The following is a 20,068-nucleotide window of genomic DNA, read 5'->3' as shown; positions in this document are numbered from 1 at the left end:
AAAAAAAAAATGGGAAACTTCAACGAAAAATGTAATACGTAGTCGATGTTGTAACTCAAAAAGATTTTTATTCTAAATAGGAAAAAAAAACAATTTACAACAAAAATACAAAGTTCTCAACGAAAAATGTAATAGTCGAAACTTTAAGACAAAAATATTCTTATTTTAAATAGAAAAAAAGTTGAATTCGTCAAAAAACAAGTTTTTAAAGAAAACGGGTTAATTTTTTCAACAAAGCCAACAAATAATTTCATAGAAAGTAATTGGGTTTTCGATTAAAAATATAAATTTTTAATCAAGAATAATAATTTTTGTACAGAAAGACGAATTTTTAAAAAGTATGTGAATCTACAAACAAAAAAAGATCAATTTTCAACAAAAAACGGAATAGTTAAATTTACAGCTAAACGAATTAACTTCCAAACAAAAAAGAAAGAAATTTTCAACAATATCGTTCTATTTTCAGCTTAAAAAAATAATTTTTCAAACATCTTTTAAAATGACTCAAATTATTCTTAAAAATTTTGATGTCTTTAAAAATTAAAAAAAAATGTGGTTAAATTATAGAATAGCTGGCACCCCTCTTTATTTCCTGGAAATTTTTTTTCCAAAATCAAACTATTGGAACATGAAATTGAAGTAAATTCGAAGCGATTTGTTAAAAGAAAGCATTAAAATTATTGTTATTTGACTTATTATAACGTGTCAAATATGGACCTACTAAAAATTTGCATTTGCAGTATTTAACTTACCGTTTAACTCCTTTTACAATTCCCGGCAAGGTAAAAAGTTATAAATAAGTGTAATTTGAACTTTTATTTACATATCTTGACATATTTTGCTGTTTGTTTTGTTCATATATGCCATTTTACTTACAAAAAAAGAAAGAGTTGCTGAAGTTGTTAAAGGAGTCGTTTCAAATTCTAAAGCACCTTGACCCCTTTTCAAACTTTAAACAAATTACAAATGAAATTTTTATAATTGGTTATACTGATGAAAATAATTCACAAAATATGTTTCATTTTATTTAAAAAGATTAAAGTTTTTCGTATATATACTCTTTTTCTCAGGAAGAATGTCTAAAAACACTTTAATGGTAAGTTGAATATTAGAAATTCAAATTGATTTTTCACACGGTAGCTTTATAAACATTCATGCACCTATGTAGTTCCGTGCGCGAGTTACTTCTTTGCTAATTTGTATTTACTGATTCAAAATGATTATTATATAAGAAATTTAAAACGAGAATAGATAAAATATTGAAATAATGAAACTATCAAATGTTAGCTGCCAAGGTAAATGTGCCATTGTTTAAAAATGAGTTGACCAAATAAGAATCACATGATGTAAAAAATTAAAAAAAATGTTTACCTTTCCAGATTGAACAATATATAAAACGGGAGTGTTTTTAATATATACCTTTACAGTTATCATTTCCACTCCGTGTTCACTCTCGTCTTCATCACAGACTATTGACATCAACCGTGGAAATTTTTATGCACCCTATTTTCACTAATACGTTGGCTCGCTTCAATATAAAAATAAAACATAAACACCGGAATATATTTCACCGTAATAATGATAAAAAGTGCATGTTTACTACTTGACACGTTAAACAACTTGTTAACGAACAGCATAAATGACGCAGCAAACCTGTACGTCGATGACATGCTTAGAGATTTTCGCCGGAAAATTTTCTCGGTACTCGCGAATAATTTCCAGCTTTTAAATAAAAATACATCTTAACTTTCGAATATATACACTAAAATTGTCTATCAAAGGACGAAATTCGTTTGAAAATTGAAAATGCAACCGCTATCCGAGAGATGGATCTGATAGTGAGCACTGCTGCCAATATACTAAATCAAAATCATTTCCGTTCGTTTCATTCCATCATTTATTCTTTAACTGAACACCAATCAGAAATAAGGGTACTATCAGGGACTGGCTAATAAGCATTTTGTCCACCAATTAAAAAAAATCATTATCTTTGTGATTATCAGAGAGTGAATATAGCCTAAGCCTTACAATAATTAAAATTGGTCAATTATCACCATTTTCACGTTATTCGAGTGTTTTTTAACACCGATACTGTAACCTAAAATAATTCTCACTTCTTTTGAGTAAATTTTTCAATAAAATCAACATTGGCAGCAGTCATCAAAGCGACGAAAACTGTCTGCTTATTGTTTTTCAAACACGGTGCGTAAACGTTCTGGTGTACCTGTGCGACAAGCTTGAGTGCATGCAAAATAAAATTCAACCAATCATCATCTGCGTGTGTGCACGACGTAAATCAGGCGAAAGATCCACAAAAGTTATCGCAAAATGTCGCGAAATGTGCGCGACGAGCCGCTGTTCAGGATGTCGTGATGTCGTGTTATGCTCTTGATGTCTTGGTGTCGTGTTATGCTCTGCATGTCGTGGCGAGCACTTGCGAAATTAAATCTCAAGAGTAATAAAATAAGAAAGGTAAGAAAGTAAGAAAAATCTCTCGGACTTTGGAGCGCACATCCTCCTTCTTTCAAGGCAGAGTTGTGATATCACAGTGTTTGTGTGCATCCAACAGTTAACCAAATAGTTGATTTCGCTTTCACGTCGAATTCCTCGCCTGTGGAATGAAAAACAGTTGCTCGCCCTAACTGTCGAGAGTAAGGAGAGTCGGCAATAAAATCGGAGTCTTCATCGAGAGTGGAATGGGAGCAAAGGCCAGCACTGTGGCCAGTGGCCAATCTTCTACTGGGGCCAATGAAACGATGCAAGGTTTTTCTATTTTACGTTCTCTGCCCGGCGGTGTCGGATTACTTCAGCATCAACAGGGAAGCTCGCAAACATCTAATAGTAGACAAAGGGCTCGAAGTTTGAGTTCTGTACCAGATCTTTCCTCGGGTGAATCGGGCGAATCTGGTGGACAGGCACTTGGTCTGCCCGACGTTGACGACATCGACGAGAGAGTTTATGCGGCTCACAGTCTGCCTTCACACATTTGGTCTCTAAATGGTAAACAAAACAAAGTACCTTCTTAACAAAATTCTAGCCTCAAGTCGTTTTAAAACAATTCTCCCAAGTATCATCAGGCTTCAAATGTTCCCTGCGAACAGTCTAGTTTCTTCTATCTTTGCGGCGCGTGCAGTTGTTTATTTTCCTATCAATTTATGCAGCAGTTCAAAGCCGGCGCATTTCAAAGATTTTTTTTTTAGTTTCGTCAGAATGAGTTCTTTTAGCGGTGTTGCATTTTGCGAGTGTTCTTTCTGAAATTGCGAGATTTCGGGAAAATTCTGCGTGTCATCGTCATTTAGTAGTTTATCTGCATGACATGTCGGCCCTTTAAAAACATGTGGTGTGATTCAGCAAGGCTCAATGGCGTGAACCGGACGACCATTGAACTACGAATTTATAACCTTCCTTGAAAAAAGGTAGAACCTATCAGACCTGGGAACTTGGGTTATGTGCGCTGTAGGAGATTTCGTGGCGAGTTGAACAGGGGGCGTTTATTATTTGTTTGTTTTGACGTGTGTCGTGAGGATGGTTGGCTTGGTAACAATATACAATCGATTATAGCTAGAACGGAGTGTATTTTTTTTTGAATTGCATACATTCATATAAAAAGTCATATTCCGATCTTTCGAAATTTCAAGGTTATGGCCCAAATCGTGGGTCATAACTGTCGTAAGTCATAATCGTAGGTCATGGGCCGTGTTTACTATGGGAATTATAGTGAGCTCATGCCTAAACGACACCGAAACTGATGTTCTTCCAACACACAGTATAAGAAGAGTACTTTATGGTACAGTGATAAATGCACTTTTTTTTATCATTTTCATTAACCATGTATTTATTTAATGTTTTTTTTATTCTAGGTCTAAAATGCCCAGTGTGCTCCAAGTTCATCCTGCCAGATGACATCGAGTGTCATCTGGTTATGTGCCTGACCAAGCCGCGTCTTAGCTACAACGGTGAGTTTTATGAATGACAATATACGTAGTTAAGTAGGTTTGTATAATTGCTTTATCCCCTGTTGCCGTACTAGTTTCGTAACTGTATTTTTAGTGTCAAAGTTACATAATTAAGAGTGTTCTTCAAGAATGTATAAGTGCTTTCTTAACGAATCATTGGTCTTTATTTGCTAACAAACTAAGTTTTTTTCGAACATTAAAAGTCTTGAAGGATATCTGGCTATGTGTGAAGTAAATTTTAGATAGCTTTTCGCTTTATCAGTTAGATAAAGTACGTGAATCACTTGCATGCTGATTCAAGTAAACTGTAATAATTGTATTATTGAAAATTCGAAATTCCCAAACGCTTGGTGATTTTAATCATTTGATATTTTTCACCTAATACAGCTCTTAAATATATAAAAGATTTTTGACGTAATTTTAAAATCACATAACACTTCTTTGTACGTTGCTATCAACAATATTCACATTCTTTAGTTCAGGTTATCATGAAGAGTAATTATTGTCGAAAAAATGTTACTCAACTTTCGTATTAAAGCCTAAATTCACGTAAAAGTGCAATAAGTCTTTTCAGAAATATGAAAGGCAGTTGAATTTAAAAATACTGATTTGATTACTACTAATAGAAAATAATTTTAATTTTAGTGTCTCCAGCTCTTATCTTATCTACTGGTTCTCAGATTTTAAATATCAAGATTATTCTCTTGGTCTGTTATCAAGTATTTTCATTTTTATGTAATTTCCAAGACTTGGACAATTGAATTTCTTTTGCGAGCTAATAATTTGCCTAAATATAATAAGAGCAACTGTAATTCATGATATGTCCTTAAATGTTGCAGAGGACATTTTGGCAGATGAGAAAGGTGAATGCGTCATTTGTCTCGAGGATCTTCAACCAGGAGATGTTATAGCCCGCTTGCCTTGTCTTTGCATATATCACAAAAAGTGAGTCTTACATTTGTATTTCTTTGCAATTTGCAGGGAGGCCGCTGGGCCCGGAAATGACAGTGAATTTATTTTTTGACTTGGAATTTTACATATTTTTAAAAGAAAAATCGGTTGAAGTTGAATTTCAACCTTTTTTAAAATAATAAATTGAATTGTTATCTTTTTCAATTATGCTAATGTTTGATTGACATTTTATAAACCATTTTCAACTTAAAAATAACCTTATAATAATATATTCGTAATTAAAGGCTTTCACTAAATTAAAAATATTGTTTCAGTATAAAATATTCCATTTTTGACTCATTGAATTTGAAATTTTTGAATTAAGAAAAATAATAATTATTAAGTATTTAGTAATATTCGAGTGTTCATTGAAAACGAGTAAATTGAAACCAAATGTTTAATGGCAAACAACTTGAAACTGAAGTGTTTGGGTTAGAAAAATTGGAATCGTTAAAATTTCGAAGTGCCTTTAAACTTTGAACGTTACAATTTTAATTTTTGTATTTGGAAAATGTTTAATTTTTAAGTAAAATTGTTGAATTTTCATGTATAAATAACAAATGAACGCTTATTATTTGTAGAGAAACTTGAAGATTATTTGTAGAGAAATTTGTAGAGAAATTTGTAGAGAAATTCAAAAAAATTTCCTTAAATTCTTCCAGATACTTTTTTGACAATTATGTAAATCTTTTAAAACCTTTTTAAATAGTCTCTTCAAATAATTTTTCAAAATGAAAAATTATTTTCAATTTTCCCAGAAATTGTATGAAAATATTTTTATTATTTTAGAGCCTTTTACAATTCTTGAAAAACTTCTACATTTTTTTTAAACCTGCAAAAATAATAAATATGCAATTTTTATTTATACATCAAAATTTAAAGGAAATTTTTTCAAATTTGCAGGATTCCCTAAGAATTGTAGGGAACATTCAATTAATTTGAAATTATATTTAGAAGTTCTGAAAAAGTGTCAAAAATCATTTTAGATTTAAACAAATTTAAAACAATTTGTGTATTCCTCAACAATTTGAAATAAAAGGGGAAATGTTTAAACTATTAAAAGTTAAAATGATTGGACTTCTAATTTAAGAAGTGTTCAGTTAAAATTTTTTTTTACTTTTTCAATTTTTAATGTTTCTAGTTGAAAATTCCTTAAAACAATATAATTTTTAAAATTTTAAGGTTCATTGATTGATTTTTTAATTTAAGGCATAGAAAATGATAATGTGGATTTATATATATTTTTTAAATTGAAAAATCTTAGTACCTTCCATTTTATATGTGTAAATTATTGAGCATTTAAATACATTTTTGAATTAAAAATTTTTTAAACTTCAATTTTAAAAGTTCAAAATTCAACAGTGCAAAACGAAGAAATTTCTTACGTTTGAGCTTGAATAATTTTGTAAAAAAGGCAAAGAATTTATTGTAAAATACTCTTTTCTACTATTTTCGGGTATGCTCTAAACGATGAAATGGTTTAAAAAACGGAAAAATATTGATTTTCATTAAACAATTAACAAATTAAAAAAAAATTTTGTTAAGCAATTTTGTTTCAATCAAAAAATAGAGGTGATGGGATTTTTGTACGGTCGCAAATGTGCACAAAATGTCTGAACTTTTCAAATCCATTGATTTTTTCGCTCAAATCATATAAATATTTAATTATTTCAGTAAAAAGGTATTTGAATAGTTCATTTTTAAACAAAATAAAAATATTTAGTGTCAAATAGGTAAAATCATGATATTAAGATTATAAAACAATAATTTTTTCGCTATTTTACGTCATTTTCACAACAAAATCCAATGCAGTAAGTGAAATATAGTTTTTTTTTCATCAATTGAGTGATTCTCTGATATTATTTTCTTAAAATTAAAAGTTAATGTTTACTGCTATACAATTTTACATGACTCTGCTGTGTAACACTGAAGTTGAAACATAATAATTGAAGTAAAGTGGAAACCGCAGTTATGTCCTCTCTCACTTATATCCTCTCGCGCTTATATCTCTGCATAACTCTCATTTATTTCTATAGTATCTATACTATAACTATTCAACTACCTTTTTACTGAAATAATTAAATCTTTATATGATTTTTGAGCAAAAAAATATCGAAAAAACGAAATTTAAAATTTTTAGTTTCCTTTTTTTTGGCCGCATATTTGCAACCATAAAAAATTCCTCCCTCCTCTATTTTTTTATTAAAAGAAAATTGCTTTAAAAAAAGATTTTTTTTTGAATTTGTTAATTATTAATTTTAAATAAATATTTTCCGTTTTTTAAACCATTGCATCGTTTAGAGCATATCTGAAAATAGTATAAAAAGTATTTTACAATAAATTTCTTGCCTGTTTTATAAAATAATTCAAGCTCAAACGTAAGAGAGAAATTTCTTCGTTTTGGGACTCAATGGGTTACAATGGCCAGCCTGAATTCGGATGATTGGAACAAGGTTGAATATATGTGTAAAATGATGTCTGTTTTGCAGTTGCATCGACAGATGGTTTCAAGTAAATCGTAGTTGCCCCGAACACCCTGGTGACTGATTTGCATTTGGAAGAGAGATAAAAGTGAACTAAGCTACTGACCCATGGGACGCCGCTAGCATCGGTCGAAACAGAAACAAATGGAATGGCAGATTGTATAAAAAACTAGTCAAGGTGGCTGCTAGTCCATGATGGTGATTTGTGTACATGGTGATAACATGACTGAGCGAAACTCAAGTGAATCGAACATAAGAAGGACAGATACCTAATTGAATCCTTTACTGTTCTACTAAACAAGGGACAAGAATCGCCATAAAATTAACAATACAATGCTATATTACCTATACGTATCTATAGTTGCACTATTACTGTTCTCTCGCTTAAACTCAATTGTACGATACTTATGAATTTTAACTAGTTTAACGTCTGCAACATCTCGTAATGCGAGTAGCGTTAAACTGTGCGGTAATTGTCGTGTTATGATTAAATCTTGTTTGTTTCGACGAGGAGGGACAGGACGAAGGTTAGTTGCAAGGACCAGCGTAGTGAACAGTTGGGTTCTATCTTAGATAAATTAGTTATACTTGTAATGATTTTAATACCAAGACGATGCATCGTTTATGTTATTTGCTGGGTCATGAGTACTAGAAAGGATATTTTTGATACTTTCATAAAGGGGGGAGGTAAGATGTATAAGAGTTTGGAGCGAAGGACATGCGATAATGCTGTAGTAACAATAAAGGTTCTGATTTAATCTTCTTTACTTGTGTTTTTAACAAGTATGGATTTGCTGCTGATACCTGGAACAGATACTTTGTTTTTGAAACACTTTTTCATCTAAATTGATTTAGTACTTTTGTTATTAGAGGGAAATTAATATTTCTGACAATTTACATTTTTATACATCTTTATGAGAAAAATATCGAACTAGCAGGATGTAATATAAAGTCTACGCTTTTTGTGTATAAGAAATAAGTGACTTGAATTGTAAAAACAATGTTCCGAAAATCTTAATGTCGACAATGATTAAACATCGGTTATGATTTTAGACACACTTTCTAATGTTTATTTCATTTTCTGAAATTATAACGATTTTCACGGATTTGCAGTTGATTTTTTGTAAGAATGTGTAGAGGATTTTTTTTTATAGAGTATAATCATCAAGAAGGCAGCGTGTAGTAAAGGTTGTGTTATTAGAAATAGTATATTCGAGATTAATTGAACAATATGCTGGTTATGTTTACTCAAATGAAATTTTAAAACTGAAGGAAAATATAATCTGCTGTTTGTATAATAGATTGTGGTAATTATTTTAATTTGCAACTAGAATTGTAAATAAAATTACAATTATACTTACCCTCTCGACAATTTGTTAATTTTGCATCCAAAAATCTTGACTTTTTGCAAACATAGGGACTAATTTTTAATTCTTTTTTTTCTGCCCGCTACAAGTTTATTCCAAGTTGTTGCTTCCCTGATATTTATTAAATATTTTCCTACTGGTTAATACGAGGATTAATAAGATCGAATCCATTTCAAATCAGACTGTGTCCTACACTTGAAATCACGGAATCTTTCGGGGATGAAGTATATTATTTTTTTAGAGAAAATTAGGCGATACGTATTTTTCCGATTTGCGATAAAAATGTCTAAAAAGTTATTTATATTATATTAATATATTAAGAATTTTGTGCTTTTCTTTTCAAAAACCCTGTTTTTTTTTCTTTAAACCTCTATCACTTTTGGCCTAATTTAGATATTTATTATTTTCTTTTTGATTCAAACAGCGTTTATTTGAAGATAAAAGTCTGCAAGTCTAAAAAAGTTCAATGAAAAAGTAGAAAATTCGATTGCAAGAAAAAAAATTCTGGCTACAAAAGTTATTTAGCAAGCATCAAACTTACAAAGATATCTTTATTATCAAAGGACAATTTCAAACAAAAAAATGAAGGTGCAGGGTTTTTGGAGAAAATAGATTTTTAATTTTTCCAGAAAAACCATGGCTATCTTGTTCATTTAAAAAACTTTTTTCAATTTTAATAATAAATATTCTAATCAGGCAAAAATTCGGGTTTTTTGAAAAATGAAGCACAAAATTTAAGGACGCATAACTTTGAAAAAAAGATTTTTTGCAAATCGGAAAAATACTTGTCGCCCAATTTCCTCTAAAACCAACATATTTCGTCCCCGAGAGTTTATGCGATTTCAAGAGTAGGACCCTGTATGATTTGAAACGCAAGGACTAATTTTTAATTCATTTTTTCCTCCCTGCTACAAGTTTATTCCAATTTGTTGCTTTCCTGATATTTATTAAGTATTTTTCTATTGATTAATACGATGATTAATAAGACTGGGTCCTACAATTAAAATCACAGAATCTCTCAGGTATGAAGTACTAATGTTTTTTTTTTATTGAAAATTAGCAATACTTATTATTCCGATTTGCGAAAAATATGCGTAAAAAGTTATTTCTATTATATTAATATATTAAGAATGTTGTGCTTTGCTTTTCAAAAAACCTGTTTTTTTGTTTAAACCTTTATAACGGTGTTTCTGGAAGAATTAAAAATCGATTTTCTCATAAAACCCTGCACCTTTTAATTTTTTGCCAATTTTTTTGTTATTAGTATACTTTGATAATAAAGATAGTTTGATGTTTGCTAAATAACTTTTCTAGGGAGGAGAATTCTTTTTTCTTACAATCGAACTTTTTACCTTTTCTTGAAAACAATGTTGGTCAAGAAACAATTTTAAGATAAAAGTATGCACGTCTAAAAAAAATCTATGAAAAAGTACAAAATTCGATTGTAAGAAAAAAGAATTCTCCTGGCTACAGAAGTTATTTAGCAAGCATCAATCTTATAAGATGTTTTTATTATCAAAGATCAAATTCAAACAAAAATTTAAAGATGCAGTTTTTTTAAAGAAAATCGATTTTTAATTTTTTCAGAAAAACCGCTGTTATCTTGTTCATTTTAAACCTTTTTTCAATTTTAATAACAAATATCTTGATTAGGCATAAAGTTATAGAGATTTAAAGAAAATAAATCGATTTTTTTTAAACAAACCACAAAATTCAAATACGCACAACTTTAAAATAAATGTTTTTGTTGCAAAACGGTTAAATACGAATCGCCTAATTTCCTCTCAAAAACCATTAATAAACAATAGTTTATTTTATATATAAAGTATAGAGAAATTAACTTTATGTATAAAGTTAGATATTGTCTCTCACTTTGCCCCTAGGTCGGCTACTATAGGTTGATTATAGAATTGGCGGTACGATGGTAACCAATGAAATTCAGAATTACGCACTCTATTGACTTCAGAGTTTACGAAAAACATGCAGTCGTCTTCTGACTGAAATTGAATTTTTATTTATATTTTGATTATACGCCACACGAATCTACAAAATAATGTAAATTAGGTTCTTCGCATTTATTTTACTCATATAAACCATCAGCCTGGAAGAAGAAAGCTATTGAGCCGATAGGGCCTAAACTAAAGTGAGCATAACCTCAAAAAATGTATATCAGGATAAGATCTGTGGACGGAAAAAAGGAGCATATTTTAACTGTTTCAAAGTTAACTTATGTAGAAGATTTAAAGGTACTTCTTATTTTATATTAGAGCTTTATTTTTATTTGATTAAAAAAAAAATTCATTCATGTTTTGAAACTATGTAATAACATACTTATATGTAACTATGTTTTTTCTCTTCTTCATAATGAAAACAAAGAATATTGTGACTAAATGACGTTGTTAATCTTATTTATAGGATGAAATAGCGAAAGTATTTTTAGTAGAACCAGAATTGCAAAGGTTATTTCATCGAGGAAAGCAGTTAGAAAATGGCTATAAACTTTTTGACTACAGCGTCAATGTAAATGATGTTATACTTGTTACTGTTAAAATTAAACTTGACGAGCCAGCTATCAGTAAATCAAATTATTCTGAAGTAAATCAAAATGATGGTACGCTCGATATTCCCGATGAGGAAATTGTTGAGACCGTGAGCCGCTTTTACAAAGTTGGCGATGCCGTTGATTGTATCGATACTGCTTGTGGTGCTTGGTATGAAGCAATTATAGAAAAAATATTCAAAGTTGCGACAGAAATACAGTACAAAGTAAAGTGGCAGTTTGGAGAGAGGGAAGAGCCTTTTGTCGTTGGAGAAAATTGTTTAAGACCAAGAGCGTATAGAATTATAAAGTTTAAGGATCTTAATTTGGGCCAGCGAGTGATGATCAATCATAATATTGAGGATCCCCAAGATACTGGATTATGGTACGATCTGACAATTAAAAAAATACATGATACTCGATCAGGAAAGTACTTGACAGGAACACTTCATATTGGAAAGTGAGTATTGCTTCGACTAAATTACGGCCATCAATTCTCAAAATAATTAAAATATGTATATTCTGTTTTTAAGAGATTATGAGAGTGTAAAAAATTGTAAAGTCTACCCTAGACTCGATGAAATCTATGCAGTAGAGGAACCAAAACTTCTTCAGGAAAGACATGGCGAAGTTGTGAGACCTTGTGATACGAGACGAAGATTGCCCATACAATGCTTTAGTTGTATGGACAATCTCAAGGAGAATTGTAAGGAATGTTCGTGTAGAGTCTGCGGAGAACGAAGAAATCCGGAGCGTACTTTGATTTGTGACGAGTGCAATGGAGAATATCACCTTGAGTGTTTGAACCCTCCTCTTTCCAAAGTCCCTGAAGATGATGACTGGTATTGTCCATCCTGTAAAAACGACGAAAACGAAATTGTGATGGTATGTGCCTTATTATATTACGTGGTTATTAGGGTGCCTGATAAAAAATTTAATTTTTAATTTAATTTAATTTAATTTAACAAACTTGCGTCTAGTTATAACATTGTCTAGACCGTCTAATCTAGACAATTATTTCTGTCTCTAATAGGGTGCTGGCTATCGCGTCATGACGAAGAGTTTTCTATATCTCAAACCCAAATGTTCTTTGCATAAGGTAAACTGACCATTACTGGGGCAGTTAGGAAAAGCTAATCCACATAAACGCAATTTTAACATGGGGAAATGGAATCTTTGTACAAAAACCGTTATAATAAGTGGCTACCACATTATTTGATCGATTAGAACAAAGAATACATGATTAATTTTATAGTTAATTAATATGAATGGATATTTTTTAAGGTAGTCAGATAGTCTATTTGTAGGAAATTTTGTCAACTGCTTAGGTAAGTAATTTAATAATAACTCATCAATTTAATTTGTTAATAAAATTAGTAAGTATGCATTAAAATTTAATATTATCGATTTACTTGAAAATTAAACTGTTCGGTAGTAAATTTTGAATTATAATTCACCTTAATTCAAGTTAATAAATAAATTAAAAAAAGAATTGAAACAATTTCAATTATTTTTTGGTTAAAAATTTTATTATTTATTTGAAAATTGTAATGTATTGCTGAAAATTCGTCTTTTTGGTTCGAAAATTGATCATTTTAATTATAAATTATATTTTTTTTAGAATAATGCAACTGTTTTGTTGAAAATGATATTATTATGGTAGATAATTCAATAATTTGGTTAATATATTTTTATTTTTTTAATACAAAATCTTATTTGGTCAAAAAAAACATATCATTTACTTTATAATTAAACCACTTTTTGTTTGAAACATCAACTTTTATATTTTTTGAAAATAATTAATCTTTTTTTGATCGAAAATTAGCCTTTTTTATTTTAAAACTCAAGAATTTGTTAAAAAATTGAATTATTAAGTTAACAAAAAAAGGTAAATTATGATTAAAAAATATAATAGTTGATATTTCTACCAAACAATATTTTAATTACGTATTGAAAGCAGTCGATTTAATTTAAAAAAAAAGAATTTTCAATCAAATTGCTGAAGCCTCAACCCAAACAGATTAATTTTCAACTACAGTTGCATGTTTGCTCAAGAAAGATAAAATTTATAATTAAAAAATTTCTTTTCGAACCAAGAAGACGAATTTCTATGAAAATAGTTTAAATTTTAATCAAAAAACTTTTTTCAGTGAAGAAATAAAAAAAAAATTTTAACCAAACTGTTGAATTTTCTAATCAAAAAGATGAGTTTTTTCAAAACAGTTATATTTTTAAGTTGAAAATATATATTTTCAAGCAAAAAGTTTATTTGCTTAATTTATCTTAAAAAGTAAATGGATAATATAAATCTATAATATTAAATTTTAATGCATACTTACTAATTTTTATTGAAAAATTAAATTTATGAGTCGGCAAGATTTGAGTTTAAAATTGTAGGTTTCAATAAACTACTTTGAACAACATTTTTAGAATAAATAATTAATTGAACGGCAAGGTTGTGTCTTATAAACAATATTTTTAATATATCGCTAACATAATACTACGACATTTAATTAAAAACACCGCGAAAGTGACCGTCTCAGTTACGAAAATGCAATTGCACGACTCACGTTCAAGTGTCAGAAACTGAGACAGTCAGCGACAGCTCGTCCCGGTTTAGGCAACTATGCCAACAAAATTTCCAAATGCGGAACATTAAAATATTCCAAAGTTATCGAATAAAATCGCTAATGAATTTATGAATTTTATTCTTAAACGTATTAAAAATGTGAAAAAATATTACTTTTTCTTTTAGTGTAAGAAATTTCAATAATACAATGTTGTAAGATTTATCCGGAAACTTTTGAAATACAAAAAATGGCGAATTTTGTAGCAGTTCATTCACACATTTTGAGGATTATTTTTGATTATTTTGTACTAAATATATAACTTGTCAGAACAAAAATAAATAGTGGTAACCAATTTAAAAGAACTTCAAAAATAATATAACTTTTTTTACTTTTATAATTTATGTTGTAATATAAAATATACTCAAAGATATTTATTATTGATTCAGTATATCAAAAATGAACTATGAAAAGAAATTAATTTTTTTCCTAATCTTCTAGTCAGTCTTTTCAGGACCTAAGCAGGTGCTGGCTAACCTATCAGAACTAAAAGCTTTTTTATATTTTGAATCCGATTTTTTTGTGCTCGTTATATTTTGTGACATCAACCATCTGAAATAGATTTCGACCAAACTAAATATCTAGCGCTAAATTAGATTGCCCAGACTAGTGTTTGACAATACACAGAGAAAAACCAGAAAATGAGAGTAAATTTATTTTTTGACCGGGAATTTTACAAATTTATAGAAAAAAACCTGCCTAACTTTGATTTCAATCGTTTTTTAAAATAATTAATTAAATTGTTATCTTTTTCAATTATATAATTAATTAATCTTTTTTTCATTGAATTCTATTTTAAGATTTATCAAGTGAATAATAATTCATTTTATAAGATTTTACAGGCTTGTTTGAAACTTTATAAACTATTTTCCATTTTTAAATAACTTCAAAATAGTATATTCATAATTAAAGGCTTTTATTAAATTTCAAATATCATTTTAGTTTAAATTTTCCATTTTTTAATTTAAACCATTCAATTTGAAAATGTTTGTTTAAAAAAATAACAATTAATTAATGTTTAAAAATATCTGACTGTTAATTTAAAATCAGTAATTATATATTAAATATTTGAAACTAAACAAAAAAACTAAACTTTTAATGTTACAATTTTAATTGTCTTATAAAAAAGTAAATTAATTTGTATGTCAAATTGTTGAATTTTTATCTATATAAACAACAATTGAACACCTATTATTCGTAGAAAAAATTCTAGTAAGTCGAAGAGATATTTAGAAGTTTAGGAACCAAAAATTTAGAAACTTTTCAAGAATTTTAAAAGACTTAAGAAGAATAAAAAAACATTTTTTAGGGAAATTGAAAATGATTTTTTATTTAAAAAAATAATTTTAAGAACATATTTAAAAAGATTTACAAAATTATCAAAAATTAATGTGGAAGATTTTTAATAAGATATTTTAATTTGGCAGGATTACAAAAAAATAGGAAAACTTTTAAGAAGAATTCGAATCATTAAAAATTTTTTTTAGAAGTTCTGCAAAAATTTAAAGAATAATTAAAAATTAAAAAAAAAATTTACCAACATTTAGATGTTTCAAGATTTTGAAATAAAATTTTGAAGCATTTTAAGGGGTTTTTAAAACTATTTAAAATAAAAGTAATTTAACTTTTAATTTAAGAAGTGTTCAGTTTATAAAAAAATGTAATCGTTCATTTTTTAATGTTTCTAGGTTAAAATTGCATAAAATTATATAATTAAAAATTATATAATTAAAAAATATATAATTGATTGCTTGATTCCTTAATTTAGAGCATTTAAATTGATAATTTGGATTTATATTTTTGGAGCTGGATCTGAATATTTGAACTCTATAATTTATAAAAGCTTAAAATGCTTAATTTGACATATTAACGGCATTAAATATAAACTTTTTTAGTTGAAAAGTATTAATAGCTTCCATTTTATACGTGTGAATGATTGAGCATTTGAATACAACATTTTCGAATTAAAAAACTTATGGACTTTAGTTTTAAAAGTTTAAGATTAAAGAGTTTTACTTTCAGTGCTTTAATTTGCAGCATTTAAAGCTAAAAAATAATTTCACGACTATAAAGCGTTTATTATTTATTAAGGAATAAACCATAAATTTTATTTAAAAAAATGTTTTGAAGATATTATCAGGCTTAGAAATCGAAAACTTGTATGTTAATCACTATTAATGGCCTTAAATTAAACATTCTTTTTCCTTGAATAATATTACCAGCATTTTTTTTGAAATAGAAAGCAAGTATTCTTAATAACGAATACATTTTAAAAATGTATACCCGGTGACAGAAAAAATGTTGAATTTCGAAAATTACGAAAAAATTACTCCTTTTTATGGTTCATAGATTTCTGCAGTACTTTGAAATGTATTTTAACTTTAATTTACTTGGAAAGGATGTAAGCTTTTATCAGTTTTTAAAGATAAAATCACTATAGTCACTTTTTGAAAGGAAAATATTACTTTAATGATCTTTAAATTCTATTGAATTCCTTTAAATTCTTTTGAAGTCACCCTGCCTTTTTTTAATTATTTTTGAATTCTTGTGTATTTGATCAGACTTCTATTCACTCCTATTTATCGGAATTCAATGGATTATTTTTTAATTAAAAAAGTTTGTTGTATTTACTTGAATTATCATAGTGTTGCTATGCAAAAAAAGACAAAATTGGGCAATTTTCACTAAAAATGACGGTGTGAACAGCCTGGTCCGGAAGCTATTAGGTCTAACGACTTCACATGAACATTTAGCCCTTTCGACTCAAAAAATTTCAAAATGGACTCAAGTTTGGCTCAAAACTAGCATAAAGGATCACAAATTTATCGAAAAAGCGGAAAAATTAATTCACATTTATGCATTCTAGAGAATATTGCCTTTATATTGAAGAAGAAATCCTGTGCATATTATTTGTTTCATAAAATTTAAGTATTATTCCTCAGTAAATGAAAAATATTGTATAGGGATGAAATAATTTTTTAGCTTTGTATTCGCATTTTTTTTATCGAAAACTAAGAAAGATTCTTTTCAGATCTAGAACGCCCTAGTAGAATGTTTAAACCGTTTTTTTTTAATGAAAGAGAAATTATGCCTGTATTTTTTAACCAGAAAGTAGAAATTTTGGGGGTAGCGTTTGCAATATTTAAAAATTCCAATTTTTATTAGGCACCTTTATGTTGGTTATATAACGTAAAATTAGTAATCTCTGAATTTTTTATGAATTGATGATAGGCTGGTAGTAGATTAAAAGAGTCGAAAAAGAAAAAGTTTAGTAGAGCAGCGCAAGAGGATAGGAAGAAAAAAGACAGAGAAAAGAGAGATTGGGGAAAAGGAATGGCCTGTGCGGCTCGAACAAAACAATGTACGATTGTGCCAGAAAATCATAGAGGTGCGATCCCTAATGTAGAAGTTGGCATGTGTTGGCGGTATCGAATACAAGTAGGTAAAAGAATCTGATCTATGCTAATTATAGATATCATTATTATTTATAGGAAGCGTAATGTATTATTTTAACTCAGGCCGTAGCCGGGTAAGTATGGGTGGACTACCCTGGGTTGATTTTGGTTCATATTTTAGGGGTATGTTTCTACCATTATTAGACTAATTTACCCTAAATGTTAGCTTCAAAAACTTTTTTTTTACAACGCTTCTGAACAAATTTTGAAAAATCAAAAGATTTGAATGTCTAAACATTGATTCAACTGATTTTTATGGCTGAAATATATGTTTTATAGGGTATTTACACAACTAAAAGAATTTAACAATTAATTCCTTTTACGAGAAGGATTATTTCATGGTTAAAAAAAGGCTGTGTCTAGGTGTCCTGAAAATTTGGGTCGACTAGCATCCAAGCTTTTGAAAAATATTTAACTACTCATTTCGAATTTCGGGACGACATGACACTCCGTTAAATAGAAAATATGATCCTTAATATGTATGTAATTCCATAAAAGTATAGGGCCAAGCTAATTTTTAGCGAATACACATTTTTTAAGGGATTAGCTAACCTTGCTCGTCACCTATTATCCAGACATGCAAAAGGCAGATTTAATTTTTGAAAATTACCAATGAAATAGCACGAAATATCATTATTTTTATGGCCCGAATCGTAGACTTGGTTACACCGACAGATAAAGTTCTCTCATATACAATTATGTTAGAGCTAGCAATTTTTCTTTCAAAGGGTTCAATGCTGTCAAAAGTTTTGATAAAATGAGCCCAGGATGAAGCCAATTTATTGATTTTTTAAATAGATATTGAAAAAATAGTGTGAATTCAAAAACTTCCGTAATAATCAATATTTTTTATGTTCTTGGGCTCCTTTTAAAGCTATTTTTCTAGTTTATAAATATATGAAACATATAACCATAAAGATTCTGCAAAAAGTCCCTTAAAATATATTCAAAAATATTGATTATTGTGAAAGTTATTGAAAATGTTAAAAAACATTAAAATTGATTATTTTTGCCATTAAAAAATATACAAATTGGCTTCATCCTGGGCTTATTTTAAACAGAATTCTGAGGGCATATAACCCTTTAGGGAGGACAAATTTAGCTCTGACATAATTAAAATTAAGAGAACTTTGTCAGAAAAAAGAGGTGGTCATAAATTTTTGCATGGTAGTGTATAAAAATGAAAAAACGTCTAAAATCTTGTTCGGGAAAACACGGTTCGGGAAAACCTTCAAAACATACCCTCACTACATGTACAACTAAAATGATAAAAATAGCAAGTTTTTTTTCAATATGCATATAAATATTGAAAAACGTTTAAAATCTTATTTTTTATCCTCCGAAATGTAGGCTGGCTGATACCGTTCGGGAGGAACCTAAAAAACCACCCTTACTACATGTACACCTAAAATGATAAAAATATAACTTTCGATGTTTGAAAATTGAAAAACGCCAAAAATATTCTATTTTTATCCCCTGAATTATAGGCAGGGCGAGACCGTTTGGAACAGTTCGAAACCATTCCAGCATAAAAAAATCAAGCGAAAAAGAAATTAAACGACAAAAGTTGTGATAAGAATATTCCCACGCAGCGGGCAGATTTTTTTACTGTTAATGATGTTTTTCATGATTGAAGCCGAAACTACGGATCCTATCAAAAAGTGTTTGATAACAAATTTGTAGACCTTTTTCAAATGCACAATTTTTGTGTCCTCATCTTTTACCGTATTTTGCATAGTTTGCCCGCAAAATCTAATTTTTGGATTTTTCATTATTTTTGGTTGTAAAAATTTGAATTTTAGATTTTTCAAGAGAATTCAAACAGTTGTTATGATAAGCTTGAAGGGCATTCAAAAAGCAACATTTTTCTTCTCTGGACTTTTTTCTATCGTGCGTTATTTGGCTTAAAATGTTCATTTTCGTGTATTTTTTAATTTGGCGAATGCTATAACTCTGGTAATTTTTGAATTGATGGAAAAAGTCATTAGGATAAATTGTTCAATTTTTTGAATACTATGAATACAGATAATTTTTGAATTTTGAAAAGAGTGATCTGAAAAGTATTCAAAATATGCCCAATTTTTGAATTTTTATCCAAAATGGCTGTCTAACGAATTCGACCTTTAGTTTAGGACACTAAACGAGTGTACCGAAGGTCAATCTAACAGATTAATTTTTTCAAAAGTTATCGTGTCCACAGACAGATATAGTTCACAGACAGCATATAGATAGGGCGGTTTTTACGGGCGAGTCTGGACGGTCTCATTCATTGTATAATCTGAGGGATAAAAAAAGAAGATTTTTGACGTTTTTTAATGTACACATATCGAAAATCAAGTTGCCATTTTTATCATTTTATGTATAAATGTAGTAAGGTTGGTGTTTGAGTGGTTTTCCGAAGAGTTTCACCCAGCTTATAATATTCCAGGGATAACAAAAAAATAAGATTTATGTGCATTTTTAAATATTGATATATCGAAAATCAAGCTTGCCATTTTTATCATTTTAGGTGTACATGTAGTAAAGGTGGTCCTTAAGGGGCTTCCCTGGGTTTTTTACTTAGTCTATAATTTGTGGCTTAAAAAAAGAAGATATTTTATTGAATTTTCTTGGTAATTTTCAAAAATTAAACCTGCCTTTTGTATGTCTGGACAATAGGTAATATACAAGGGTAGCTAACCCCTTAAAAA

At 28.8% G+C, this 20,068-nt stretch overlaps 2 protein-coding genes across 4 annotated transcripts in view; both read left to right on the top strand.

The window, feature by feature from the left end:
- Positions 1–2,116: 2,116 nt before the first annotated feature.
- LOC117167206 (E3 ubiquitin-protein ligase ZNRF2) lies at positions 2,117–8,690 on the top strand. Of its 2 annotated transcripts, XM_033351950.1 has the most exons (5): positions 2,117–2,472; positions 2,570–3,000; positions 3,861–3,956; positions 4,796–4,901; positions 7,397–8,690. In XM_033351950.1, the coding sequence occupies exons 2-5, from the start codon at positions 2,697–2,699 to the stop codon at positions 7,452–7,454; spliced, it is 564 nt and encodes a 187-aa protein (XP_033207841.1). In that variant the 5' UTR covers positions 2,117–2,472; positions 2,570–2,696; the 3' UTR covers positions 7,455–8,690. The 2 variants fall into 2 exon arrangements, with proteins under 2 accessions (XP_033207841.1, XP_033207840.1); XM_033351949.1 differs by having other exon boundaries at positions 2,117–3,000.
- Positions 8,691–10,733: 2,043 nt separating this feature from the next.
- Positions 10,734–20,068, top strand: part of LOC117167070 (E3 ubiquitin-protein ligase UHRF1-like) — an 18,265-nt gene continuing 8,930 nt past the window's right edge. For both annotated transcript variants that reach the window (XM_033351669.1, XM_033351668.1), the window contains exons 1-4: positions 10,734–11,003; positions 11,173–11,756; positions 11,830–12,181; positions 17,155–17,361. In XM_033351669.1, coding sequence (XP_033207560.1) covers positions 10,920–11,003; positions 11,173–11,756; positions 11,830–12,181; positions 17,155–17,361 — 1,227 coding nt within the window. In that variant the 5' untranslated portion in view covers positions 10,734–10,919. The remainder of the gene's footprint in view (positions 11,004–11,172; positions 11,757–11,829; positions 12,182–17,154; positions 17,362–20,068) is intronic.

The sequence above is a fragment of the Belonocnema kinseyi genome, chromosome 2 (assembly GCF_010883055.1).
Source record: "Belonocnema kinseyi isolate 2016_QV_RU_SX_M_011 chromosome 2, B_treatae_v1, whole genome shotgun sequence".
In the NCBI taxonomy this organism is placed as follows: Eukaryota; Metazoa; Arthropoda; class Insecta; order Hymenoptera; family Cynipidae; genus Belonocnema; species Belonocnema kinseyi.
The sequence above is the reverse complement of the archived record's forward strand: the minus strand, read 5'-3'. Positions and strand labels throughout refer to the sequence as shown.